General features: G+C 42.2%; 3 protein-coding genes across 28 annotated transcripts in view; 1 reads left to right on the forward strand and 2 right to left on the reverse strand.

The window, feature by feature from the left end:
- The window catches only part of LOC104339032 (protein nucleotidyltransferase YdiU), a 30,796-nt gene extending 29,728 nt beyond the window's left edge, over window positions 1–1,068 (reverse strand). For all 9 annotated transcript variants that reach the window (XR_012763790.1, XM_075419570.1, XM_075419569.1 and 6 more), the window contains exon 1: window positions 852–1,068. Coding sequence is in view for 8 of the 9 variants with exons in the window: in XM_075419570.1 (XP_075275685.1) it covers window positions 852–1,050 (199 nt within the window). In the remaining variant the exon portion in view is untranslated. The remainder of the gene's footprint in view (window positions 1–851) is intronic.
- PDSS1 (decaprenyl diphosphate synthase subunit 1) lies at window positions 1,034–25,967 on the forward strand. Of its 7 annotated transcripts, none has more exons than XM_075419578.1 (11): window positions 1,034–1,270; window positions 3,128–3,192; window positions 4,085–4,208; window positions 4,583–4,713; window positions 11,824–11,965; window positions 12,756–12,867; window positions 12,956–13,065; window positions 19,691–19,771; window positions 19,951–20,064; window positions 23,544–23,624; window positions 24,361–25,967. In XM_075419578.1, exons 1-11 carry the CDS (start codon window positions 1,049–1,051, stop codon window positions 24,499–24,501), a joined length of 1,323 nt encoding a protein of 440 aa, XP_075275693.1. In that variant the 5' UTR covers window positions 1,034–1,048; the 3' UTR covers window positions 24,502–25,967. The 7 variants fall into 7 exon arrangements, with proteins under 7 accessions (XP_075275693.1, XP_075275694.1, XP_075275692.1 ...); XM_075419579.1 differs by lacking the exon at window positions 1,034–1,270 and adding an exon at window positions 1,415–1,540; XM_075419577.1 differs by lacking the exon at window positions 1,034–1,270 and having other exon boundaries at window positions 11,806–11,965.
- Window positions 25,768–27,599, reverse strand: part of ABI1 (abl interactor 1) — an 83,768-nt gene continuing 81,936 nt past the window's right edge. For all 12 annotated transcript variants that reach the window (XM_009945104.2, XM_009945106.2, XM_009945101.2 and 9 more), the window contains one exon: window positions 25,768–26,659. In XM_009945104.2, the coding sequence (XP_009943406.2) occupies window positions 26,484–26,659 (176 nt within the window). In that variant the 3' untranslated portion in view covers window positions 25,768–26,483. The remainder of the gene's footprint in view (window positions 26,660–27,599) is intronic.

A 27,599-nucleotide genomic window follows, 5' to 3' on the forward strand; every position in this document is an offset into this window, starting at 1 on the left:
ACCAGTAGCTGCACTACACAGTCCCTACGCAGTGACGATCGCCACGTAACCTAAGAAACCAGCCTGAAGCCTCCTCAGAGTAACGTCAGCGGCAAACAGAAGGGCCAGAGGGTGCATTCTTGCTGTAGCAGAACACACGTACTCAAAAGATGCGCTTTGTTCATCCTTCAGAGAAACTCCGTGCCCTGATCCATGGTAACACAGGACAAATATCGTTCTAAAACACTGGACCAATACTGTGTTTTAACATCTTTATGGACTTTTGCTTGCAACAATCTTATGATTCCATGGTAATTACAAAATCCCAGTACCTCACAGTCACTGTTTTGTAAAAATCTTAAGTTAGTGTCCCTGGAGACTTGCTGTTAGCCATGTTTCTCAGTACCTCTAATGACAAATCCTGTTACAGCCAGCTGCCACAAGATCTATCACTGATTATTACTTCTTAATGCTCGCTAGTAATTGTATTACCCGAGGAAATTATTTCTGTAATATTATCATATAAATTATCTTTATTATTACAGGCAATTCTGCATGCCTGAGAGCTATGCAGCCTTGTGTACCTCAAATCAGGTGTCAGGCTATCAATTTTGCATTAACACATAATTGGGACTTCTGTGTCTCCCCATTACGATAAATTGCCAATATTAAAAGAAAAAAAAAGCTCCTTATGGCTAATCTAGCTTTAATTTTAAGAGTTGTGAATATTTGACCATGTATATAAGGTCTTCTCTTGGTTATTGCTATAGTAGCTGCTACAACCCACCAAGCAAAAGCACCACAGCAGAGCAGAGCACCAGGGAGGCAGAGCAGGGTGTGCGAGAGCTCTGGGGCAGCAGAGCGGGCCGTACCTCGGAGGCCCTCGGAGGAGAGCGGCCATGCGCAGAGGTCAGCCGCGCCCCGCTGGCAGCGACCCGGCTCCGGGTGCGAGGCGTTCGGGCCGAGCGGAGCCCGGCACAGCCCGCGGGAGGAGCACAGCGTGGCGGGGAGCCCGGCCCCGGCCCGCCAGGCCCACGCCAGCCAGACGGCCAGCCAGGGGGGCCACCGCATGTCCCCCACACCACGCCCTCACCGAGGGCTTCCCCCCCCTCAGAAAAAGCCCTCCTCTCCGATCACTCCACAGAGACTTCGGGGGAAAGCCGGTCGCGGCCCACACGCCCGCCAGGCAGGCCGGCAGAGCCGGGTCCCTGGTGCAGGGCGGCGGCGGCCCAAGCCCTATCCCGCCCGGCCGGCCCTCAGCTGCGCTGGGTGGCCCGGGGAGCGGCGGCAGGTGAGGTGAGCCGCGCCGAGCCGAAGGGGGCACTCCCCCCGCCGGATGTCCTCCCGGCACCCCTGCCAGCGGGCGGCGGGCTTCCGCCTCCGGGTCGCGGCCGTGCCGGAGGGCGGTGCCGGCGCGGCGGGGCTGGGGGACACCATGGCCTTTCGCTGGTGGTGGCGGTGCGGCGCCTCCTCCCGCCGGGCGCCGCCGCTCGGCTCCCTGCCGCGCCCCCGCCCGCCGGGGCCCGGCTCCCGCGCCCCGCCGACGGCCCTCAGCGCGGCGGTGAGTGCGGGGCGGTGGCGGGCGCCTGGAGGTCACCGGGAATGAATGGGGCCCGGGCGGAGCGCGGGGGCCCGCGGGCGGCTCGGGCGTGCGGGGCCGGCAGGCGGGCAGCTGGCCGCCCGGCGAGGGGCCTGGCGGGCGGCTGTCGGTGCGCAGTCGGATACTGGCTTCGGGGCTGTCAGGGCAGGCCGCCGGTGTGTGGGGAAGGACCTCTCGGGCTTGCTCCCGGCGGGAGCAGGGAAAGCGGTTCTCACCGGCGCGGGGTTTTCGGCGGATTTGGGCACAGGTCAGCGTTAGGAGAGTTGTAACGGGGGGCCGTTCTCTCCCTGCGCTCGCTGACACCTTCCTCACAAGGCCAGGCTGCTGCTCGGACCTGCGGGAAGGTGAGGCCGCGGCGTGCCCGGCGTCGCGCGTGGCCCGGCCTGACAGGGTTAGGCAGTGGCGTAGCGGGGAGTGTCTGCCTGCGCCCTCACCCGAGGAAGAACAGGAGGAGATCTGCTGTTTTTTGAACGACAGAAAATGGTGAGAGGTGTGAGGGAGCAAACTTCACGAAGGTCTCGGCCGTCGGGCTGGGCGCCGAAGTCGGATAGCAGCGAGCTGCAAATCTGCGATAAGTTCGGGTTCCTCTGCTTCCCTGGTCTCTTTGCCCAGTGCACACGGAGGATGCAAGGGTGCCTTGGAGCCTGTGCTGTGCTCCTGCTGCTCTCCCTGCGTCCAAGGAGAGAGAGACTTCGAGCCACGTACCGGGAGACGCTGAGGTGTGAGGAGCAAGCTGGGGGAACCCTTCTCCAGCTCTAGGCCTCCTGGAGCGTTTCCGTGCCGGCGTGTGGAGAGGCAGTTTGGTGAACATGCGGATTGCGGTGGTTTGGGGCTGGGCCCCTGAGTCAGCGTGCACTCCAGGGCAGGACTGGGCAGTTCTTGGGAGCGATGCCAGGAGTGGAGCGAAAGGTGCGTTTCCTAGCATATCTCTGCTGGAATCATGTACCTGGGACCGCGCCTTCCCCCAAGTTCCTGGGCTGCGTCTTCAGGGAGAGATCACTGGAGAGATTGCTGGGTTTGGAGGTTAGGTGCTTGACATCCAGCAGGTTAGGTGTGCAGGTGGAAATGATCATAAGAAGCAAGCTGAACTAAAGTTGCTTCGGAGGAAAACGAGGATATGTTCTTCTGTTAGTGTAGTGGTTTGCAGAAACAGCTCTTGTCCTTTTCTCTGTGCCTTGACTGGTGCAGTCCAGATTTATCTGCAAGACAGGGAATGCTTGAAAATTGCACCTTCCACGAGTGCAAAAGCAAGGTTTCATTAGAGCAGTTCTGGGAAGTTAACTGATACGCCTTCTGGGCTGGTCCTGCGAGGGGAGAAAGTCCAATACACCTGAGCACAAGAGTCAGTTTAAGTCAGAAACTAATGTACATATTGGCAGTTACGTCTTGCGTGATATGGAAGGAGATTATGAGACTCCCTTTGCTGCTGGGTGGTTAAAAATGGAGAAATAGAGCAGTGCTGATGAACAGACACTTGAGTTTTCTAATCAAATGTTTTCTATCTGTTTAAAGTTCTGTTAAATTAACCCAGATTTTTTCTTTGTGCAGATGTGTCGCTTTACCCAAAGAAGTTCAACTTTGTCAGTTCCAAAAATATGTAATATATTTTGGCGGTAAGTTACAGATTCGTATTGTTGTGTAATGGGTAAAGACTTAGCTATTGGGTGAACTGGGTAGTTACACCTGTGAGCTGTAAACTTTGACAATAAGGTTATTCACTCTGTTACATCTTTGGAGAATTCTGTGTGGACTACTGGTATGGTGCTGAGTCTGAATCTAAGTCTTCCATCCTGGAGAGCAACAAGCAAAGTGAGAATGCCCCGAGAAGACCCATACGTTCACTTTGAAAAAGGAGACATAATAAGAGGCATAAACTTCAACTCCAGGGAGCATAAAAAAAAAATCAGGCCTAAGCCTAATGCATCTTAATGCATCCAGGTGGAGCTTTCACCCTTTACTGATGAACTTTCATAGCGTCATAATGCTACCTGGAAGTATTGGTTTAATTTATCATTTATAATGTAGCTGGGTGTGTAAAGGAGAATTTTTTCACATCCAAGTCAGGAATATTTTTCCAGGAGTGTACAGGAGAGGGAAGAAAGTGACAGAATAATTGCGTTATACTGGAAGATGAAGGCTTAATCTCCACATGTACGCTGTACTATCAATAGTGTCTTCAAAAGGAATACATTGAGAGCAAGGTCATTTTATGTGTCTCAGAAGACTTCTGTTAAAGGCGGGGGTCGTGGTATTATTGTTTGCCAAACGCTGTACTTTGCCAGCTCCTAAAAGTCTACGATCATCAATATGTAGCTATGCTGTCCTTGCACCTTATTAACTGGCTGAAAAGAGTGTCTTGATGCCTTCTGTTTCTATTTTAGCCACTTGCTTAAATTTTGTGTAAGGGGATAGGCAGAGGAGGAAGAAATGTTTTGAAATGTTTCTGTTTGGGGATTCAGAGAAAGTTTTTAACAACGTTACTCTCTTGAAAAACACTGTCACTAGGTTTCATCATGCAAGTCCATCCCACTTGTGCAGCTGCAGTAAGACAGTTAGTAATGAAAAATACCAAGACCCTTTTCAACTTGGTAGAAAAGACTTGAAAAACCTCTATGAAGATATTAAAAAGGTAAGGGATTTTGGTCACTCTTCTGGGATGTTGTGATGGTTCTGATTTTAATAGCAACCGTTGCTTTGGAGAATAGTTACTGAAAGAACGTTCTTTATGTTCATGAACAGCTGTCTGAAACTTAAACTGAAGGCAAAGAGAGCATTTCTACATAGTATATAGAACCAGAATGCAATTTTTGTTTTCTCCTGATTTACACTGCTGTAATACATAATTTATGTTTCAGATCACGCATAGTAATTTTAAAAAGAACTTCAGCTTACACTGGGTGGAATGAATACAGGCAGTAACCTTGTACATGCATACTGTTTTGCTTACACTAAACAGACTGGCTTTGTGACTTTTAAGCTGATGTGTTCTTTTCCATTTTATAGGAATTACTTGTATCTACAGCAGAACTTAAAGAAATGTGTGATTATTACTTTGATGGGAAAGGAAAGGCCTTTCGACCAATGATTGTGGTGCTAATGGCAAGGGCTTGCAACATTCATCATAATAATTCCAGGTGAGTTGGTCACTTTTAGATATACGGACATACATAGTACTTAAAATATATCATTGTTATGTTCCTGAAAAACATGTCTAGTAACTTCATGAAAATAAAAAGCTTCTCAGTAAAACCTGAGTTGAAGTTCCATCATGAAGCTGTATTTTTTAGTCAGCAATGCAAAAGGAACTACTGGGTTTATTACATGCTTCCATGTGTAAAATTGTGGACTATAATGCAGTTGTAACTGGTGAAGGATAAATAACATTGCCAAATTCTGGTATTTGTGATGCTTTTAGTCGATTTTAGCAGCTTACATAAATACTTTATTAGAACCTGTAATATTCCTTGAAACTGTGTGAATTTAATGAAAAGTATTTTTCATTTGTAGCTACTCCTGTAGCTATTAAACTCTTGACACAGGTAAGAACTTTGCTGCACAAAGAGACTTTCGTAGCTTTTAGTAATTATTCAGAAAAGCCATTAAGCAGATGATATGATTATAGTCAAAGCTGTAAGACATTCAAAACAGTCAGAGATTTTTTTCTTCCCCCGTCTAGGAGCAAGTTTTTATACTTTAATGTAAGATTCCAAGCTGGTGTAATCCTCCTGTTCTTCAAGTTGTCTTTTGAAAGCAGTTTTAACCAAGCAGAATCATAGAATCATATAATTATCAAGGTTGGAAAAGATCTCTAAGATCATCAAGTCCAACCATCAACCCAACACCACCATATCTGCCAAACCATGTCCTGAAGTGCCACATCTACACGTTTTTTGAACACCTCCAGGGATGGTGACCCCACCACTGCCCTGGGCAGCTGACTCCAACGCCCAGCCACCCCTTCACCAAAAAAACTTCTCCTAATATCCAACCCAAACCTCCCCCAATGCAACTTGAGGCCATTGAGAACATCATGCTTGCCCTGTACTCTCTATCACTGCTTACTCTGGCTCATTGCAAACACTTTTCTCCACACTTTGTATCAGTTGTTATGTTTGCATTTTGAGGAAAGATGTTGGCTGGAGTGTTCTCCGTCTTCCAGCTACGCTTCCAGTCTTCGCTTGTGTAGAATTTCAAATATGAAATCTTTGGTCCCTTGCCAGAAGCATTTCTAGACTAATTTATCAGTCTTAAGGGATTTGTCTCAGCTCTCGCACCATTTTTTCCTTAGCGGCAGGTTAATGTCTTGTTGGACTTGATTTCTACCTCAGAGCCTGGCATATACTTTGCTGCTTGATATGGCACCCCTCCCGGTATACCACCTCCTACGTGAATGTAATTTTGAAGGAGAAAGCAGCACCTAGTTGGCAGTGTCCTGTCCTGTATGTGCCAGTTCATTTTCTTTTAGGAAAACATTGTCCAAGACTGAGGAACTTCACTGTTCTCCATTCAGTCCTGCTCCTTGTCATTGTCTTAAAGGTAGCAAAAGGAACAATATTGGTTGTGAAACTCCGCAAGGATGTCCTTTGTCACACCACTGATTGACTTCATGTTTCCATGAGTGATCTTGACTTGAAAAACGGGGGCGTGATGATGGCGTTTTTCATGACAAAATCTTCCTTGATAGCTGGCCATCCATGGCGGAATGAAAGGAAGCTCAATAAACCAAAAATCTCTGCTTGAGCTTGGAGGCTTATGAGTGTCCCAGTAGGGCATAACCCCAGTGTGATTTGCAGCCACCTTCTCTCAAGAAAAACCTTAAAGTAATCCCAGGGTGCATCAACCATAATATATCCAGCTCAGCTACAGGAGTGCTGATACGCTGTGTAGCACTTTGTGAAATCATAGGCATGTCTGATCCTTGTGCTCAAAAAGAGGTAAGTCCAGCTAGCTTTTGGGAGGGACTGCAAAGATGATCAGGGACAATGAAGGACTTACGGTCTACATGTTTGTTAGGAACAGGGGTTAAGGAGCTATTTAAGACAAAGGATGATGTTGCTAAGAGGGTGGAAACTTCGGAGGAGACTTTTAACAACTGGGACAGTGAGTTTTTGGAGTGTCCTTCTAGTCTGAATAACCGGAACAATAGTTTTATCTCATTCTAGTGTGTAGCGTGAGAAGCTTATGAACGAAATTATGTAGTGTAAGTGCAATACCGAGAAGGCTGGAGTTGATGTCATACAGTGTAGGAGGTGAGCAGTGAATCAAAGAGAAGAAGTAGCTGTAGAAAGAACTGAATTTGCTCAAAGCATATTTGCTGTCTTTTGACATATGCATATGCTCATGGACATATTCTTGTCCATGCGTTACGCTGTCTTGAAGCCATCAGGACCAGTTTTAAGACCTGCCCTATGCCAGTGAGAGTGTGATCTCAGAGTTCAAGGGCCACATATGCCTGAGGCAAGTGCTTGCTTCGTGGTAGTCTGCCCTCAGCATATGTGCTCTGATTTATAGATGCCCGTGTCATTTGGCAGCTTTGGTACATCTGTTGCGTTTGTTGTCAGCACTTCCAAACTACGTTTGATGTTTAAAAGCCTCCTTGTTAAGCTGAATGTTCCTCGTATGAGGACGGACTGAGTCACTATCTCCATTGTGTTGTTTGTAGAGTGAAATCTGGAGTAGGGAGAACAGAAACGTTTCAGCAAAGGAAGAGAATGACATCCCAGGGTATTTACCTGCATCTTCTTTGCCTCGTGTCACTTTTCTCTAAGCCTGTGATTGTAATTAAAGCTCACATATGTTTATACAAGTCTTCCGTGTACTGCTTTTTGGTTCATGCATGATGACCGATGTCTTTTAAGGGTCGGGTGGGGCATGCCAAAAGAATACACTTTCAAATTGTGGATACCCACTCACTGTGAGTTGATGAAGTTTTATGGGCGTTTTCTTCTCTTTTGCTTTTAAGCTTCTTGAATCAGGCTGTGTTACACCTGCTTAGTAAATGCATATACTTCCAGTTCACACTGATACTGGTTTCATTGTTGTTGCTCCTTAAAGCAGCCTAACTTCCAGGTGACAAATTGTTCTTGTGAATTTTTACCGTTTGTGAGGAAAATTATGGAAGTAGAGAAGGAAACACTTCATATTTGTAACTCTGCCACTCTGCTGTAGACCTGAGCGGAAAAAAAAATACTTGCTTTCCATTCTACTTCTCCTGATGTTTGTTTTTTGAAGATGTTTTTCCTCTTTCAACTTGTCGTTTCCCTTAAAGCATTTTATCTATCTTTTCTTCAGTTAATACTGATTCTTCTCCCAGAGTTGTTTTTCTTTGTTGAGGCTTTGGTTCCCACACATGTAATCAAAGATACTGGCCACAATATCTGTAGGCTTGTGGGGTGAGCCAATATCCTGTGCTATTCATCCCCAGCATTTTTTTTTATTCTGCCTCTGGGGTTTGTGCTACCGATGTTGAGTTTCTGCTTCATCTTGCTGCCATTCTCAATTGTCATATAACTTGCTGGACCCAGCATACTTTTGCCTGTTCTTTCATTTGTTTTTGTTTTTGTTTTCTCTTTTGTGCAATACTAGTACAAAAGTTAATGCTCTTCCTTGTTTGACCGTGAAAACAACAGCACACAACTTTGTAAGGCTATAGGTCCTGATCTTACAAGGCAGTCCACAGAGACATCTTTGTCTTCACAGGGCCCCACAAGAATAGCTGTGACTTCTCAAGTGACTGGAGGGGAGCACCCAGGTAGCTCTGCTTACAGGTTAGGTGACATGATCGGTTGTGTTTAGATTTGAGGAAGGCTAAGTATTTAGAATTCCCTTAGTGGGTTAACTGTCTTTCTGGAGTGAGGTCATAATAAGGAAAAAGTTGTATGAAGAATCTGAACTATTGTCAAAGAGATGAGTGTCTGAAGCATTCAAATTGTTCTGTGCTGGTATGTTGGTATTTTGCCCTAAGAGATCTGTGTCAGAAGCCCAACCCCAAGTCCTTAGGTCCCTCGGGCAATGGCTTTTTGCTTAATGATCGCAACTTAGCTTTGTTCGAGAGTGAGAGTTGTTGTAAAGAGTTTAAACTGAGGTCATGCAAACCCTCAGTTTCACACATCCTCTGGCATTTCTTCACATACCTGTGTGCAGAATTTCACAAAATTATCACTTAGCCTGACTGGACCTCCTGTTTCTGTTTAGGGTGTATTCTCCAGAGGTGTTTGCAAATAGGAGTTTTCATTTCTATTTCTGCAACCAAAATGAGAGAGACAAACAAATAAGAGAAGGCCAAAGAAGAAAATAGAGAAAACAGTGAGCACAAAAGATTTAGGGTAAAAAGGGAAATATATCCATCAGAACACTGCGAGAAATACTTAAATAAATGACCTGGCTAAACTCCATATAAATGTATTTCCTAAAGATACGAGGGCCTGCCAGCAACCTTAGTCGTCTTTTTTCCCACTTCTCCAAGCCATGGTTGTCAGATGTCTGTACTGTACGCTGCTTTTCAGCTGTTCCGTAATTTGCTTCTGTGTTAACACATCCGTTCTCTATGCTTCCCCTAGTTTGCAGTGCCCCTCTGTGTCGCAGGCTGCTTCTCTGAAATGCTCTTTTCTTTCAGCCACAGGGACTTAACAGCTGAAATGCACTTGGAGGAGTGTGGTCATAACACAGAGATGAGATTTTGCAAGTTCTTTTGCACATTTCCTGTCTTTAAACTGGCAATATTTACTTACTGGTAAAGGTATTGCAAAGCTCTTTGTTGAAAACTGTAAATACTGTTTTGTGTTGTTTTGAGTTCACACCCCCCCCCCCCCTGCTTTTTTCTTTTTGAAGAGGGTTGTTCGGAGGGGGAGATGTGTTTGGGGTTTTTTTTAACCTGTAAGATCAGCCTTGGTCTTATTCAGTATACACGACACGAGTTCTGTAACGGGAAAGACTTCAGGGTATGGTAGGTCTATAAAAGTGTATCACAGAATCAAGCAGGGGGTCCTACAGAAAAGCAGAACACGATCAAGGAGTTAAAAAATTATATAATGTGTGTGTAAAAAGATAAACTTACAGTTGTATAAAAATTTTGTGAAAATATAAATAATCTTGGGGTGCCTTCACTTTGAGAATGACCTAAAAATGGCATCTTTCCACTCACTGGAGTTGTGGGGACCCAGTTATCTATTGACTTGAGTTACTGCTACTGTTTGCTTTTGTTTTGCAGGCGAAGCAAATTGAAAAATGGCAGGGAATGAGAAGGATCCTCTTTCTTCTGTGTTTTTCCTAAAATAGGCATGCTCTGATTCAGAATTACTCTCACAAGATGTTTGTAGGAAACTGTTGCAATATTTTTTACCAGCGATGGGAAGAACCTTGCTTGAGACCTTGCAGAAGTAGTAGGTTTGAAAAAAACCCTTCAGGTTAAATTGTCACGTTTGAGATAACATTCTAGGAACCAGACACATGAATCTGAGCATTTCTATGCCATTTTTAGTCATTGTCAGAGATAAAATGCACTATAATGCAGAATGTTTTGAAAACGTGCTTTTGAAATGTCTGTCCTTGTGCTGTCTTCATACTACTGAAAGATTTTGGTGTGTCAGTGAGTGTTGCCATTTACTGCTACTTCCCAGCAGGAAGTCCAGTCTGCTGACATAATTAATGAAAAAGGGAGTCCCCAAAAGGAGACCAGTGCATGAAAGAGGCTGGAGACCTTTTCAGTTTTTTGAAGGTAAGTTCTACTTAGTAACAATAGTTTATTTTGGAAAACTACTTACACTGAACTAGCATTTGACTAAATTACTGGTCCATGGTAAAACTTACCTTCAAACAACTGTGAAGGTTTCCAGCTCTTATTTTCTGTTGTTTAAAAGCCACATTTTCACAGCCTGTGAGCCACATATCCTGCTATTGTTCAGGATGTAGAACTCCCACTGACAGCAATGCAGAGTTCTGCATAGAGGTAGGTGTCAGTGTTATGTCAGCAGACTGCAAGATGTTCTTTCATTTTGTGATTAATCACTAGATTTTAATAGACATAGGCAGTGCAAGAAGATTTTAAATTCAGCTAAGCTGAAATGATTATCTACTGTTTCTTTCAGTTCTTTTACTGTTCTGCTGGAAAACAGTGTGATTTGCTCTGTTATCTGTATACCAGAAGTAAGGTATTTATATAACAGAAATATTTTTTTTTTTAATTTTGTTATTGTTTTGGGGTTTTTTTACTGGTTTTGTTGTGTTTTTTTCTTTTGTTGGGTTTGTGGGCTTTTTTAATGTCCTTGTAGGCTTGTTACGGCTATAAGGCAAGGCTAACTGGGATAGCCATTTCTGGTATCCTGCATGCAACCCATGGCAAAAACAGATAAAAAAGAGAAAAAGATACTAGAACCAGGCAGTAGCAGTTGGATACTAGGGTAGCTGGTCCTTTGTGTGAGCTAGGTTGGCTCTTATGTTCATTTTGCGAGCTTTGATCCCTAGATAATGGTTTCTATGTTCTTACATTACCTTCTTTTCACCTACTTTAAAACGTAAAGTAGGTGTGAACTACTGAGAGTTGAATCATCAATGTTAGATCTTCCGAAAGGCTGAATTTCAGTGTTAGGTAGTTAGTGTTTACAGTCCTAAAATGATTGCAGTATAATTACAGTTAATTCCTTAGGCTTTTGAAAAATCCTCTGAGGTCTTAAGGTAATCAGACAAGATAAAGGTTAAGATCCTGAGTTATGTCTTTCAAATGTAGAATACAGGTTTCTATGTCTGCTGATCTCCCCAGCTTGCTGGTTAGTAGTTAGCCAGCTTTGGAGAGTTTGTGATGCTGTGTCTTGTAGGTAGAGCAACACAGAGATAAGGAAAACTTAAAACTCTTCTGCAAAGCTACGTGGCATTCTTTTCCCTGCTGTTTTCCAGATTTCCATCTCCTTGGAACCAAGCCTCCTTCACACTGTGCTGTTTATTGCAGTCTAGATTTAGAGGGATTAGAGTCAAGAACTCAGAAGTTTTGCAGTACTGTTAGTGCAACAAGGCAGAAACGGGCCTAATAAGGACGGAGACATCCCATCGCACTTACTGAACTAACGTGATCTTACTTTCTCTTGTCTTCCTAATTTCAGGTTTGAAAGATGGGGTTCAGACCATGGAAAAGCTGCAACAGCTGTTTTCAGAGAAACATTTTTTTGTTTGTTTTTAATAGGGATTTCTTCTAGTGTATTGCAGAACATATAATTGATTTAATTATTTGACAGTTCTTTTTTTTATTTTAGGGAGGTGCAAGCAAGCCAGCGCTCTGTGGCCATAATTGCTGAGATGATCCACACAGCTAGCCTGGTTCATGATGATGTTATTGATGATGCAAATTCTCGCAGAGGAAAAATGACAGTCAATCAAATCTGGGGAGAGAGGAAGGTGAGTTTGCTATTATGAGCAAGGTTTGCCCTTGAGTTTCAGCAGAGCACAAATACCTAGCGGTTTTGTCACATTACTGTCCTTAGGCACAGTTTTGGGATATGCCAGAAAAGGTATGAAGAGCTGTTTACAGATGGTGGGTAAGACAAATGTGTGTTCCTTTTCTGAACTGTTGGAAGCATTAGGAAATGTATGAATGTAGTGTGATTCTTACTGATTTTACATACCCTTTGCCACTCTCTGTAGTGCCCTTGGAGTACTTTGAACTTGTACCTCATACAGAACGCTCTAGGTTACCCTGATTGAGTAGTAAACACAAAAAGGTTTTCAGTCAGCATGAAGATTTTTTGGATTTTTTTGAGAAGTGTTTCTTCATAAAGCATTAAGAGGAATATCTTAATCAGAAAATGCAAGGAAAGCAGTACGCTGCTGACACGTTAGAACAAATCATGGCAATTCAGAGCTGACATGTCGTAACAGTCACAACAGAATGGTCAAATAGAGAAGTAATGTTCACACTTTGCAGGCAAAAACTTACTCAGGTATTGCATACAGGGAGGACAGTGCTTATATAGAAAAATATAAACAGCACTATGAGATAGGGATTCAAAAATGGCTCCAATTTTAATATTTGGTTATCGTCTGGTTTCTGTCTGTTACAATGAGATATTTGTGCTTCATGTAGGCAAATGATGTGATGTGAGTAGACCTGCCAAATAAAGGGAATTGTATTGTCTGTGCTAACACTTACAGAAGAAGTCTTAGATCAGGTGTTTTTTTTTATTATTAGGCTGTTCTAGCTGGTGATTTCATCCTCTCAGCTGCTTCTGTAGCTTTAGCACGAATTGGAAACACTACTATCATCTCTGTTCTAACTCAGGTGATTGAAGATCTGGTGCGTGGTAAGGTCTTTTTCTATTTTTGTCTTCAGATTTGCTTGTCTAAGCAGTAAACCCACAAATAAAAACTCCTATCTGTGCAACTTTTTAGGTGAATTCCTCCAGTTGGGTTCCAAGGAAAATGAGAATGAGAGATTTGCTCACTACCTCGAGAAGACCTTTAAGAAGACAGCGAGTCTTATAGCAAACAGTTGTAAAGCAGTATGTACGTCTGTCTCTTCTAAACTTAACATACCATACTGTAAGCTTCACAGCTAAACTCCTAGCTATTGCTGTTTTCTCTGGAGACCCTCCAAAGCAAGCCCTTTAAATGGTATTCTGCCAGAATGTGAATGGGTTTGAGATTGTGCATTTTATTGTTCAGCTGTGTAGCCTCCAATATTGCTTTTCACTGTTTCTTTTCTGTTTTATATTCATACACAGATTCATTCTTTTCCACACTTGATTGAAAATAAGGTTCACAGTGGCAGCCTTTAATTTATGAAATTCTGCAACTTTGAAACAGTGTTGTTAATCTCAGGTGGTAATTCTTGAGCCTGTAGTTTGATTTTAAGTCTTCTTTGACATCTGGTCCCACTCATTGGGGCTGAGTGGGACTTTAAATGGTAACAGTGGGAGGAAGCGACTAATTGTATATACTCTACATTACGCTGTAAAGAATAGAAGCATGTACTTCTTGATTTGTTTGGGGTTTTTAATTATCAGTTGCTATATCCAACCCCATCTGTCATTCAGTTCTGTTACTTCATTACAGAAAGATCTGATTCAAGATGATGTTTTTATTCGAAAAACATGTTTAGTTTTAGTGCAGAAAATGGAGATGCTGGGCAATAATCTTACCCCCCAAAAGAGAGTTATTTTGTTTTTTTTTTTATTAAAGGCAGTATAGATGATGTATGCTATAGCAAGAGGGAGTTCTAAGAGAATTAGGCTAAAGATCTGTGCTAGTGTTAGTCACCCTTCTTTGTTCTCAGAGAACTGGTACATTTGTGCAATAGACAGCAGTTGAAAATTGCTTAAATCGAAAGGATCGTATAGAATGGGAGACACAGATATCGTGGGGAGAGAAAATATCTTTCGTTCTAGTTGGAGGAAAGAAATTAAGTCTTCTGGATCACTCATATTAATGGCAATGTGACCCTCGCAAGAATTTCCCTTTGCAAGTCCTCATTTATATTAGTGGGCAGTTGGACTGGTAAGGAGCATCACATTATTCTGCTACCCCAATAAAAACCTACAAGTTTTTATATTCACTTTGACAGTCTTCCTGAAAGAACCTTCACAGATAGAAGAAGAACACACCTTCCCACTGGGTGGATTTTCCTTACAAATGTGCTATTTTGATTTTTTTCCTTTTCATAACTCTCAGGAGCTAAGGATTTAAGCTCTTGCCTCCAAATTGTGGCTGTGATGCTGGTGAAGGGGGTGTTTGGCTGCTTTGCTTCTAGTGATTGTTCTGAGTTGTTCCATTGCCGAATTGCTGGAATTTTATATGCAGTAAAGTTTGTGTTACAAAGGAAAACCAAGAGAGAGGTCTGTCTTTATGACAAAAGCATACTTAATTGCACACAGTAGCAATGACTTGTATATACATGTCTCGCTCAGTTTCTTTCTGCATGGTTTAGGAGAACTCTGCTGAGTGGGTGTTGGTTTTATTTTTTGTTAAGATGATTTTGGCTGCTAAGGAAAAGAATGGAATCAGAAGGGAGTTCTGTTTTCTGTAGCGAAAATGACAAGCAGGATCATCAGTTCTAGCTTGAAAGGAAATTCAGTTGGCGAATCAACAGTATTCACATCTTGTTTTCAGGGACAAAGCTAAGGAGAGTGATTATTGGTTTTCAGAACATTAGTTAGAACCGGGCTAGTGTGTCATTAGAAGCAGTTCAGTTCTTGTTAATGACAGGAAAAACCAGTGCTTTGTTTCTGTGCATAAATAAGATAAAAGTGTTAACTGGAAAGATGTCAAACAAGCTCAGGTGGCATTTTCGAATTCTACAGTGTCACGCTTTAGAGATGGAAGAGTAGAGTATTCCTGGAAAAAAGTCTGAACAAGATAATAGATAGTCTGTCAACATCGGTCTAGTCACTGTGTTCGATACCTTCTGCATCACCAAAACATTCCTGCATTTAAATCAAAAGTCCTTAAAGTTAGCAAAACAATTTTTTTTGTGGACAGAACAGTCTGTTCAAGATGTTAGCGCCATCCCAGTCTCCAGTTTATTTCTGTAATAGTTCTGCATGGGGGAATGCTACCAAAGTTGCAGTCAAAGTAATACATTACAAAAGGAAGTGTTGGCAGATGGCCCAGAGTCACTGAAGCCTTAGTTACTGAAGGGCATTTTTCAGAGAAACATGAGAGGTGACTTTCGTTCAAGAATTCAGAAACAATAAAGCTGAAGTGGAATTTCTATTAGTCATCAGGCAAGCTGGAGATGGCAACATAAGCTGAGCAGGTTTTCTTTCCGTCTTTTTTTATCCTGCTGTAATGTGAATTCCTAACCCTCGTAAAGCTGTTTATATTTTGCATAGCATACTTTCAGAAGAGGGATTAAATCACGCTTGTTTTGAGATAAGTGTAAAGTTGCACTAGAGATTCTTGATTTCTCTATTTGGAGAAAGCATGCAGCCTCGTCATGCGAGGCAAGGCTGTGTATGGAAGGTCAGCTTTAGAGACCAAAGAAAAGGAATAGTCTGCAGCTCTGGATCTACCTGTGAGCTCCTGCTTTCACTAGCTGATAGTGTGGTATGTGCAGAGGGCTCCATCAGAAGAACCTGCCAGGGTGTGGAACTGGTGTCCAGGAAAATAAGACCTCTGAACCACCAGCAGCAAAATTGATCCCCCCACCCAACCAGGCATGCAGACTACACTAAGTCCAATGACAGATGTAGGGTAACAGCATCGGTAGCATCAGGTATGATGGCCAGCCAGTAAATTTCTGTATTTATTATTTAAAATACAGTAACTCATTTGGGGGTATTTCTTCTTCATAATGTTTGCTATGAAAAAGATTAGTATAACTATATGACAAAGGTTGAGGCAGATAATCTTCACTTCTGTACAATTTTTCATAAACAAGTACTTGGTTCATACGTTAAAATGTTAATTACTTCAGAAAAGGTCAAATGCATGAAAATGCAGACTTGGGACAAGACAGTTGTCTGCTGGGGACCGGGCAGGCTCCTTCTGGATAGATATCTTCCTCTCCCAGGCAGGCCTTCGTGACCCCCTTCCCAAGAGTAGTTACCAAGAAGGATTTGAAGAGCCTGGAGGAAGTCTGCGGCATGCCCTGCAGCAGTGAAGGATAAGCATGTAGTGGGCTGCGTCACTACCAGTGTAGCCAGCACATCAAGGGAAGTGCCTTTTTGCCCCTATTCAGCACGTCAGGGCTGGGCTTCCTCATAGAAGACAGATGTTCACATTGTGGATTGAGTTCAGTGACAGGCCACCGTGATGGCTGGGGGCTGGAGCAAAGGATGTGCCAAGAGCTGGTTTTCATCTGGAGCAGAGAAGGTTAAGGGAGAATCCTCTTGCTGTCTCCAGCTACATAATGGGAGGGTGTAGAGAAGATGGAGAGATGCACGGTGAAAGGATGTGTTGTGCCATGGAAAAATTCAATTAGCTATTAGGAAAAATTTCTTCATGAGGTTGGGCAAATGCTGGAACAGGTTGCCCAGACAGGGTGGGGGATTGTCATCCTTGGAGATGCTCAGAACTCAGCTGGACATAGCCCTGGACAGCCTGATCTAACTGTGAAGTAAGCTCTGCTTTGAGCAGATGACGGGACCAAATAACTTTGAGAGTTCCCTTCCAACCTAAACTGTTCTGTGATTTCACTGGAAAGAGGAAGATTGCTCCTGTCTGGAAGAACAGTGGTGGATGAGCCATGCATGAGAAGGCAGGATCCTGACTGCCTCAGGAGATGGGCATGGAGGAGAAGGGCTGGAAAAGGGGAAGATTTCAGAGCATTTTCCTTTCTGTGATGTCCACAAACCTGGGAGTGTGAGAGCAAAAGTCTGTTGTGCTGTTTCTACAAGCATACTCCTGCCCAGCAGCAGGTTTCCCTCTCTGACCCACGGGGCGCTGGTGCAGATGTGCAAGTGCTTTAACCCCAGCTGCCATATTCTCATATGATCAATAACAGAGCAGGCTGTATCTGCCCAGAGCTGACAACAGAATATTTTATGGATGTGAAATTCAGTAAAGAGGCAAGATTGGTTTACAGACTCTCACGTGAAATAAAATAATAGAAACAATTTTTTAGTTTAAAAACTGTATTTGAAATAATAGCAAGCAGATTGACTTGCTTTACTGAATTCAAAGAACCTTTCTAAAGAATTTGTTTCACTTTGTATTAGGAAGGATTTTGCATCAGGATTTAGTGGAGGACAAGTCTGAATTCTTGCAAGATTTGTAATCAACCAGTCATATCAGGGGAGCTATAGGATGTTTTCAAAGGGTGAGCTTTATAATTTAAACATATATCATTATATTGACATAGTTATCCTGATTAGTATTTGTAAACGCGTGCTATTATCCCAGTATGGCTTCAGTTGAACTTCACCGCTCTGCATGACAGGCGGACTGGGACAAGGCTGCCTGCCTGCATCCCAGCCAGTCTCCAGGCGGGGGCAATAACCCCCAAGAGCAGTTTGAGAAATGGGCTCCTCAAGGAACTCCCTTGGAGACAAGACCCAGTCATGTTGCAGGTTTATGATGTGGCCTTGGTCAGAGTTGCTCATTTGACGTGTGATAGGCATAGCAATTCCTGTTTTTTTTGTTTGTTTTTTTATCTTCAGAAATGTTCGTACCCTGAATAGGAAGTGTGAAGGGTCTTCTCTAGCAAAGATGCAAGAATAGATTTTGCATTGATGAATTCTGCTTGTGTTACATTCTGTAACTCATGCTTCTGTTTTTTAAATGGAGATATACTGCTGTGATTCTTCAGACAGGTAATGTCTGCATCCCCAGAAAACCACCTACCTTCAGGAGTAGCTCTGCTCTGACCTTTCAGACTAAATGAGAGAACTCTTTACGTGGCACTTCCTCTCCGCATCTACCAACTCGTGCCCACTCTGACTCTTTGCCATTAACCAGGGTTTTGTCACTGTTCTACTGAATTCCATATTTTCATTCTTCAGGTGAAATGTGGTGGTAGATAAAGATTTCATGGGGACAGGGTAGATGCAGTGCCCCCACCTTGCTGGTATTATTTATTTATATTACAGAAGCAACCAAAAGTTTGCTAGGCATGGTACAGCAGTAGATGGTGTTAGCTCTTTGGGGCAAATACCACTATTTAAGAGACATTAAAAGGAGGATAAAAGGGCAAAATGTTCCAGTTTTATAGTCCCTAGCAACGTGTATTTAAATATCTCATATTTGCAGTTCATTCTTTTAATAGCCTTTAGGATTTTGTATGATTAGATGTAAGTAGCATTCTTTTCCTGCTATACTGTCCTCCTCTCTTAAATAAAATTGGGAAATGTGAGATGCTGTTAGTGCCTCGGGCATCCAGATTCCTCTGGGTTTGAACTGTTACCCATGGATGCAGGCTATGACTGGGAAGTGTTCTGATGCGGGGTTACGAAGTGCACTAATGCACGAAATCATAGTCTCTAATCTTGTGTAAGCTGCATCGCATTTATTAGGATATAGTGTTGTTTCTTATTTCCATTTTCATGTTCACTTTCAATGCTGCTCCTGGACTTGCTTTTAGTTTGGGGTTGGTTTTTGGTTTTGTTTTTAAGTGATCCTAACTTACATAGTCTTAAAGAGGAATTTATATATCTATATATGTACACACATACTTTTATGTTGTGTGGTTTCCCTAGCATGGATTTTTAGTCTTACATTAAGTAAAAAGTATCTTCACTCCTTCCGTTAGTCACAGCAGATTTGGAGCCTCTGCAGTAAACCAGAATGGATTTTTGCCCCCTGTTCTAATTGCTTTATTGAAGGCTGAAATAAATCTGAGTATTTAAATATAACCAACCTCATTTTGCAAAGTGTATAATCAATTTATAAACACAAAAGCATACCTGCCCTCACTTTGAGGCAAGATACTTATTCTCAAATCTTAGTTTGTGTCCTGTATTTTAGCTTTGTGGAGTTTATTCAGCAAAACTTCTGTCTCTTAGTAGTTGATTCCTTTATCTGTACTCAATTAAAATGTTTGTTTATCTCAGTGATACTTGTGTGGAGCTTGATGTACTTTCTTTATGCACTGTCTTGTCTTTGCCACTCATTGTCCCTTGATACCTTTGTCTGCAAGCTAATCAGCTCATCTTCGTGAGCAATTCAGTTATAGTTAACATGACTCTTAATCTTTCTTGTCTCAACTGTCCCTCCTGTATCGGGTGCAACACATCCAGTTTTGTGGATCTTTTATGAGGCATGTAATGTCCATTTATCTGTTGTCTGACCTCTAATTATCCCCTGGCTGTTTTAAATATGTAATAAATTTAATTCCCCTGTCACTGGACTGTATGTGACTACTAGCCTGCATGTGCAGTGCATCCACATTTCTCCTCTCTTCATCCTTGCATTATAATTTCCAAGTCTGATAAATATTTAATAAAGTTAATCTCTTTCCAGACTTGAATATATTTTTAATACTGCACTGCTGTTCAGCCTTGGTTTCCAATAAGCTTGGCTATTTGTGTATATCCATGATCAGAGAGATAAGCAAGAATGTGCTACTGAGTCAGCTTTTCTTCCTTTCGCAGATCCCTACTGTCTGTGCTTGCTACGTCACACCTCTGGTCAGAGACTAAAAGTGGATGCTAACTAAAGCTTTCTATTGACTTGGTTTTTTTTTCTTTTCAGGTTTCAATTCTAGGCTGCCCTGATCCCAAAGTTCATGAGATTGCGTACCAGTATGGGAAAAACGTTGGCATAGCTTTTCAGGTAGTGCTTTTGTTGAACTAAAGGGAATCTAAAATCTAAACTTTTCCAAACTGCCTTAAAAGTGGGCTGTCTTAATACTTTCTATAAATCTTTTCTTAACAAGGATTATTCTGTATTTAGCTGTCATTAAAAAAAAAAGGGGAAGTTTTAAATTAATCGATATGTTTATCTTTTTTCAGCTAATAGATGATGTGCTGGATTTTACATCGTGTGCCGACCGTCTGGGGAAACCAACGGCAGCAGATCTCAAGCTGGGATTAGCCACAGGCCCCGTCTTGTTTGCTTGTCGGCAGGTAAGTCAGCAGGAGTCTGCTTCCCCGAACCAAACAGCGTGCACTGCTCTTCACAGCACACGCAGAGGTCCAGCCTGAACACGTCAAGTCCATGGCGTAAGTGATGAGCGTGGCCTGGGCACCTGCGGAAAATCAGTGCGTCCGAGATCAGCCGGATTTAGCGTGCACACATGTGTTCTGTCAGAGAGAGAAACCCCTTCCTACACAAGTCCTCTTGCCGTTAGGCCTTGTATCAAAGGCAGCACTGGTCTTCTGCTGCCCCAGTTGCAGTGCTTAACCTTTGCAAAGGGGAAGGTATTCAGAGATGTTTTCTGCAGGTTATTCCCAAGTAGCTTCTTGCTTATGTTCTTTCCTGAGACATCTTGTTCTCCCCAGGCTTGACTAAGTTCTGGGCTTTGTATCCATCCTGGGGCCGAGAACTTAAATCTCTGCCTCGCTTTTAGGTGGGCACCTCTATTGGGTTTGATCTCTTCATGTCTTTGTCCTCAAGTCTTACCCAGTTACAACCGTACAAAGCTTTACCTTCTGAAGGTAAATGTAATACTAGTTTGGATAAGAGAAGGACTATCAAAAATAAGCTTAAAATTGGACAAGATTTTTAGTGGCTTAAAAATTATTTGGAGGAGTACAAGGTAAACAGAAGTGCCAGCAGCACCAAAAGAAATGTTTAAATTTGTGCTAATCCATAAAAGGGGAGAAAACAGCTTCAATGCCCCTAGCTCAAGCTTCTGACTCACCTGAGGAAAGAAGCTCTGGGACTTAGAAAGCAGTCCTTCCTACCCAGCTTCACAGCGTGGTACAACTGGCACAACTAGTTCCAGCAGAGCTCTAGTCTGTGCTCTCTCATTGGAATTGCTCAGAGCTTGACATGGGAAAAGTTTTAAATCATTTTAAAAAAAACAAAAACAACTTCATGACATTTACTTCCCCCTCTTTCCTAAAGCCCCTGGGGCGGGGGAAGATGGAACATATGCATGTGTGTGTTTCCTTATCCTTTGGCCGCTTACAAGGACACCTATCTCAGAAAAGACAGGGAAGCAGAAAGTATCGGCCCCTAAGGCGGCGGATGAATGGATGCCGAGAACAACCTCCTCCATGTTCTCAGTTCCTCCCCACAGCCTCTCTGGGGGATTCACAAACTTCTTCTTCAATCATTATTTCAGAATTTGTTGATAAGCAGCAGGATCTTGTTAGTCATCAGCAACTGGAGTTGTCTAAAGAACGGTGAGAGACTCGGGGACAGGAAGAGGATGCAGTTGTGAAATGGCTGGTTTGTTTGTGTGTTAAAGCTGCTCGTAGAGAGAAAGGAGGACATGCTGCGAATACTGTGATTTTGGCAGAGAACGGCTGACACTGATTGTTTTGTGGGTGTTGAATATTCCAATTTTTTAAATTAAAACTCTTCTTTTATTCATTTGTTTGGGTTGGCTGTCTCTGACTTTCAACTTCATCTATCATTTAATTAGCTTTATAAGAAAAATTAGTTTCATAACATGGAAATAAAAGAAAAGGAAATCTGTCAGTTCTATTTTCAAGTCTCACTTCTCTGTAGGTCGCTTTTAAACGCTTTTCCTCATTTATATCTTTGATAGATGGGAAGCACACGTTTTTACATTGAAAGATAACTTGACCATCTTGCAAAGTTTTCTGCACTAACCGGAAGGCAGCTTTGCTGTTCTCAGGGAACTGGAAGAACAGCACTATAGACTTACATGATATATAAACAAAGCATAAGTGCTAAAAAAATGTGGATCTTCAACAGACACTTACCTGTGCTGCTACTAAAAGTTGTTTCATCTGTTTGTATCTGAGAATAAAAACTCTTGAGCCAGGACTTCAAGGTAGTCCGAAATGTAACTGTTAGCTATAGGCTGTCTTTTCTCTTGAAATTAATATTCCTGCTATCTGCATACCCTGTAACGTGCCTGGCAATCCTCATGTCGGCTTCTTGACAAAGATGCTGCAGTTCTTGATGTGCTCTGGATCCTCAGCGACAGCTGCCCTTCTGCTTGTCCCTCTCCCCTCCGAAATACATCTTTGTGCATTAGAATTATTAAGGAGAGGCCTTTGTACAAACAACATTTAGCTTGATATGAGACCTGTTTATTCAGTGCTTAAAGTTAGTTCACTCAGTTAAAAAAAAAAAATTATTTTTTTAAGGAAATACACTAGTATACGTTAAGCTACTCTTAAACTGCTACAGCTGAACAGTGTGGGTTTATTTTTATTATAAGCATTCCTGCCAAATGCTTATATACTGCCCATTCAATCTGCAGAACTGCTACTAACAGCTGTGCATTACAGGTTTGGGGATTTTTATATCCTTTAGTGCTTAAATATAAAAAGTGAAAGCCTGTGCATCCTATATCATTGTAAATATGAATAATATGAAAACAGATTATATGAACATTGCAATTAAATTGTCATTACATGAGCAGAAAGCTAGGATCTCGAGAAAGCCACGTATGAGTCACCAACAAACTTCTAACTGTATCTTCCAAGGAGACTGCCTCTGAGTAACAAGGAAATGTCACAACAGCGAGGGACGACGCTCCGTTTGTTCCCTAACAAGTCTGTACAGCTGCAGTTTCAGGACCGAAGGTGTGCAAGGAAAGCAGATCATTGTTTACAAGTGTATGGCAGTAAAATAAGCTTTGTTTGACGAGAACCCTTTCAGAGGATGAATAAAAATCTCTCTGCTTTAAAAATGATTCTTCTGCAGAGTAGCTGCCTTGAGTTGTGGCCTAGGTTTGTTTGTTAAGCACCAGGTTTTTCTGTTTCTGGGCTCTCTGAACAAAGTGCCTGCACGGTTAGATGAGGGGTGCAGTGACTTTCAGAGACAACTGACTTTAGTTGTCTACCTGATTTGTAGGGAATTGAGTGTGCAGTACTAACTACACATTCTAATTAATTTACAACAAAATGCATTGTAGTTGTCATTCTTCTCTTATAAGAACCTGTCTTGAGCTCTCCACAGGCAGAGCCTGCGTATGTAAAATACCAGCGCAATGGAAAGCTTAAGTGCACGTAACCGTCAAAGGTCTCACGAAGGGTTTTACAGGTTGACCTGTGCACTATAGACACAACACAGCTCCTGCGTTCTCTGCTGGATGTGTAGGGGAAGAGGTACTGCTTCCAGGTGTGCCAACACTATCCATCACTTGTGAGACAGGTTGTACACCTGGGAGTGGCCACATCAGCCCTTACCACAGTGGATCACGTGCTCAGGGTGGTGAAATGGCAGGTGCTAATGCTCGCTACCCACTGGCTACGGCCAACAGAGCCAGCCAGTTCGTTTAAAATGCTTGGGCTTTGCCATACTACGGTGCTGCAGGTATGAACCTACAGCTACACCTCTCCTAACAACAGTGGCAGGGGAAAAGGTCTGTACTTTGGTTTCTTTTTTGACCTTTGCATGGCAGGCAGCTACACAGAAAACAACTCCTAAGCAGTACAAAACCTTCTCCCTTTGTGCTTAGTTTCCAGAAATGAATGCTATGATAATGAGACGATTCAGTAAGCCAGGAGACGTTGAACGTGCTCGGAAATATGTGTTGCAGGTAGGACCAATACCATTTCGTTCCTGAAGTGCTGTCCCCGCTGAAGTCAGTCTGAAACTGATGGCCGCTGAAGTAGAATAGCAGGGCTGTGTTTTCAAACACGTGAAGTAGCATGCTATGCACAACATCCAGTTCTCTTCAGCTGCCTTATTGGCACAGTGTTCTAGCAGAAACACTAGGTACTGAATGTGGGTTTTTTTCTTTTTTCCCTCCAAGAGCATGAAACCCACATAATAAAAGTAAAAAGCTCGTGCATGACCTCAGTTCCTTCAGCTGAAGAGCAGCTGTATCCAACAACTAGTGTACGCGGCCCATAATTACCAGTCAGTCTTGTAACTGCAGTGCACACTCTGTATCAGTTTCAGTTGACTCTGGGTCTGAAAAGACTGAATCATTGTCTGTGAAAAATTAATGCCTATTTTTTCAGCATAGCATGTTTTTTTGTACATCTCTACTTGGGGCAGGAGGGGAAGAGTTAAACCATTAGTTTCTAATCCTACTGAAGAGTATGTTATTAATACCAGTGTTGTTTTGTACGTATACTTAAGTTGAGCATGGATGAGTGTTAGTATTCTGAAGCTTTGGGGAAGAGATGTAGGATTCAACCAATATAGAATGAATCCTCTTCCTTTCCCCTCCAGAATATAATTAAGTGTTCAGGGCACTTACTGACCTTAAAAGTGGAAAAGGCAGGAGGGAGGCTGACCAGTTACCTTTAACTGTCTCCTTACATAAGAGTGACGGTGTGCAGCAAACAACCTACCTCGCCCAGCGCTACTGCCACGAAGCTACAAGAGAGATCAGTAAGCTACGGCCATCCCCCGAGAGAGAAGCCCTCATTCAGCTGACGGAAATGGTACTCATGCGAGACAAGTGAGAGAACTCCTTCCGCTCATTCTGGCAGCTACTTACCAGACTGTGCCTAAATTTACTTCAAAAGTTACTTGCTTCCAACACAGGCTACCAAAAATTATTTTTTTAAAAAACTTTTTTGGGGGGGAAGTTCTATCTTTTTTTTAAAAAAAAAGTTTAAAGTGTTTTATTGTGGGAAGCCATACAGTTCAGAGCAAATCAAATTGTGCTGTACAATTGTTTTAGTGGGGGCTATTAATTGTGGGGGGTGGAGAAGATGTTTACATGTTGATGCACAAAGGCCACAATGAGAATAAATATAAATCAGTGTATGAGAACCGAAGTTGCTCCAGATTTCACTTGTTCACACTAATAAGCAGAGCATGCGTGTTACTGTCTGCTAAACTCCTGTGGAGAGAGATGGTTTGACTGCTTTCCTGGCTGTTCAACTACAGAAGTACTTGGAATTGTATATATGGAAATTGGTTCATTATAAAAGACTGTATATAGACTTTAATTGGTTATTATACATCAATGAGAAGTTTTCCAATTCATAATGAAATACAGGTATGTTACTGGTTGCTACTTGCTAGCAGTTAACAAGATGCAGAATTTGAGATGGCGGCAGTTAAGAACATGAAAGGTTCGGTATTTCTAATTCACACTGACAATCAGTGATTCAGCAGCCAGTCAAAGCTTCAGCTCCATCACCTTCCATCACTCATTTATCAAGTGTATTCAATACCCTCCTAGAAGTCTGCTTTGAAGGCTCAGACACGTTCCTCTTACAGTAATCACCCAGTACTACCACCTTCCTTTTCAGGTTATTTAAGCCCCAGAATTTGTGGAACAGGGAAGTGCCTCATCTCTAATCATTGTCTCTGCCTGCGATCCCTGAACACGGTGGCTAAGTTCCTGTCATGTTTGCTCCCCCTTTGTCACATCCTGAGGAGAGCCTGACATCTCTGCTCAGCGGGGCACATCACCAAGCCAGATAGTTTCCACTCAGAAATGTCAGATACAGACGGTGTCCAACTTACTGCATCTAGATAACTCGATTCTATCAAGAATCCTTGCTAAAATTAATTCTGGAAGAAAAGAACTTTTAGGAGTTTGTATAAATGTGTCATTCAGGTTTCATATCTAATTTATTGGCCCTCTGCCAGTGATGAAGTCACATTACAAACATTTGGTTTTTAGTACATTGCCTGGGATAACACAGCCATGATTTTGCCACGTTAGCATTCCGAACTTCTTTGCCAAGCCAACCAACAAAGTAATGGACAAGACCTTTGGTTCACTTAATATATTTATGAATGGAAAAAGTCATAATGTAAATTTACTCATTAAAAAAACTTGGGTACAAATTACACGTACATAAGACCACCCATTTTTTGATTCACATGGACACCTTAGACCCAAACAACTCATTGTAATAGACTTTAGTGAGAATACTCCAGGTTAAAGATTACAACAATTGGAAGCATCTTGGATTTTTAAAAAAGTATATTTCAATACATAAGTTTGTATGCATGCTTTAAACAAATATAGTTCAAGAATGAGCAAAGAGTCTAAACAAAAAATAACATGACCAGCACTAACATTAAACTTCTCATCCAGATTTTAATATGTTAGTCTAATGTAGTGTTAGTTACCATGCTGTACTGAAAAATGTAATGGCACAATTTGAATCATGGTTCATTAAATATTATAACCCTACTTCCCCAGAATATTTAGGCTGGTCATAAAATTAACAATGCGTAAGTAAATAAGTATAACCAGTTATAGACAGCTGCTTGTTTTACAAATTGCCATCAGGTAAGACATACGTCTCCAGAGACTCAGAGAGATGGACATTCAATCATACCATTAAAACAGTGTGGCCTGAAGAAATGGGCACATTTTTTTTGAAAGTATATTAAGACAATTCTGTTAGCTTTTAGTTACCCCTTGTAAATAATCATGGTATGACTGAATACAAGACCCAACTTTGAAAAGCAAAGGATTTTAATCAGCATAGTGCATGATTGATTCAACATAATTCCCAGGAAACAAGCCAGTTACTCGATTGCAAACTCCTTCATACCAGCCGTCGTCATTCTTCTTTATCACATAAATGATTGCACCCTCCATAAACGACAGCTCGTCGTCTTTGTCCTTTGTATAGTCATATATAGCAACAACTGTGGATCAAACAGGGACAAGTTTAGCATTTTATCAATAGCACCAGTATCAACATTTATTGAAGTACTGTTATATTTTAAAAGACCAGTTTGCTATCCTGGGATTTTCCGTAATGAATTCACGTGTTTTCCCTGTTAAATACTAAGTCCAGAAAATGAAATTTCACTTTTCTTGCAACGTTAGCTACCAGTAAGCAGTGGATGACGACGACACTGAATGCTCAGTTAAACCACTGACAGAGAGGTACAGCTGACTGCGACACAGTAGAACAGAGCACATGGATACTTAAAAGCTGAACTCTGAAATAACTGGCTCCGTGACTGTGGCAGTCATTTCTGGGCAGATCACCTCAAAAGCATGCAGATCCCTGTACAGGGATCTCCTGATTAGAGAAAGACTAAAAAAACCCCAACATTCTGTTGAAATGGACCAACAGAAAAAAAAAATGTACACTATGGCCCCTGCAGCTCTATCGTATTTACTTCAGTATATGATCTTGCAAACGTTACCTGCTTAACACCACTCTACAAAACTGGATGGTCTCTGCTACAGAGCTGCTACGTGCTACGAAGTTTTGGCATTACTTTTCAAGGAGCTGCAATGAGTGCAGGTATAAAAGTTACTGTAGGAAACAGCAGAAGCAAATTTATAGCAACATCAGCTATTTTTCTGTACCTGCGTGGTGAATACGTTACTCTTACCAACCTGCAACTTGCTGTGTGCGGTTAAAGCAGAGATCTCCCCAAGGAAAGCAAATGTCGCCACCAGTGATACAGGAATTAAAACCTACCACTATGCATACACAAACATCACAGCCTTACCCTTCAAAACAGTTAACATGGATTCATGCAATTGGTCAGTTTTATGAATTCCAAGAACCTGCTATTTTTACATACATACATTCTCAGAAATCTGATGTCTTAATGCCTAGCAAATAAC

This window comes from Opisthocomus hoazin, chromosome 4, assembly GCF_030867145.1.
Source record: "Opisthocomus hoazin isolate bOpiHoa1 chromosome 4, bOpiHoa1.hap1, whole genome shotgun sequence".
In the NCBI taxonomy this organism is placed as follows: domain Eukaryota; kingdom Metazoa; phylum Chordata; class Aves; order Opisthocomiformes; family Opisthocomidae; genus Opisthocomus; species Opisthocomus hoazin.

Coding starts and splice junctions, on each gene's coding strand:
- PDSS1 (XM_075419578.1), top strand. CDS start 1,049: ATGTCCCCCACACCACGCCCTCACCGAGGGCTTCCCCCCCCTCAGAAA. Junction 11,966..12,755: donor AAATCTGGGGAGAGAGGAAG/GTGAGTTTGCTA, acceptor TTTTATTATTAG/GCTGTTCTAGCTGGTGATTT. Junction 13,066..19,690: donor TAGCAAACAGTTGTAAAGCA/GTATGTACGTCT, acceptor TTTTCTTTTCAG/GTTTCAATTCTAGGCTGCCC.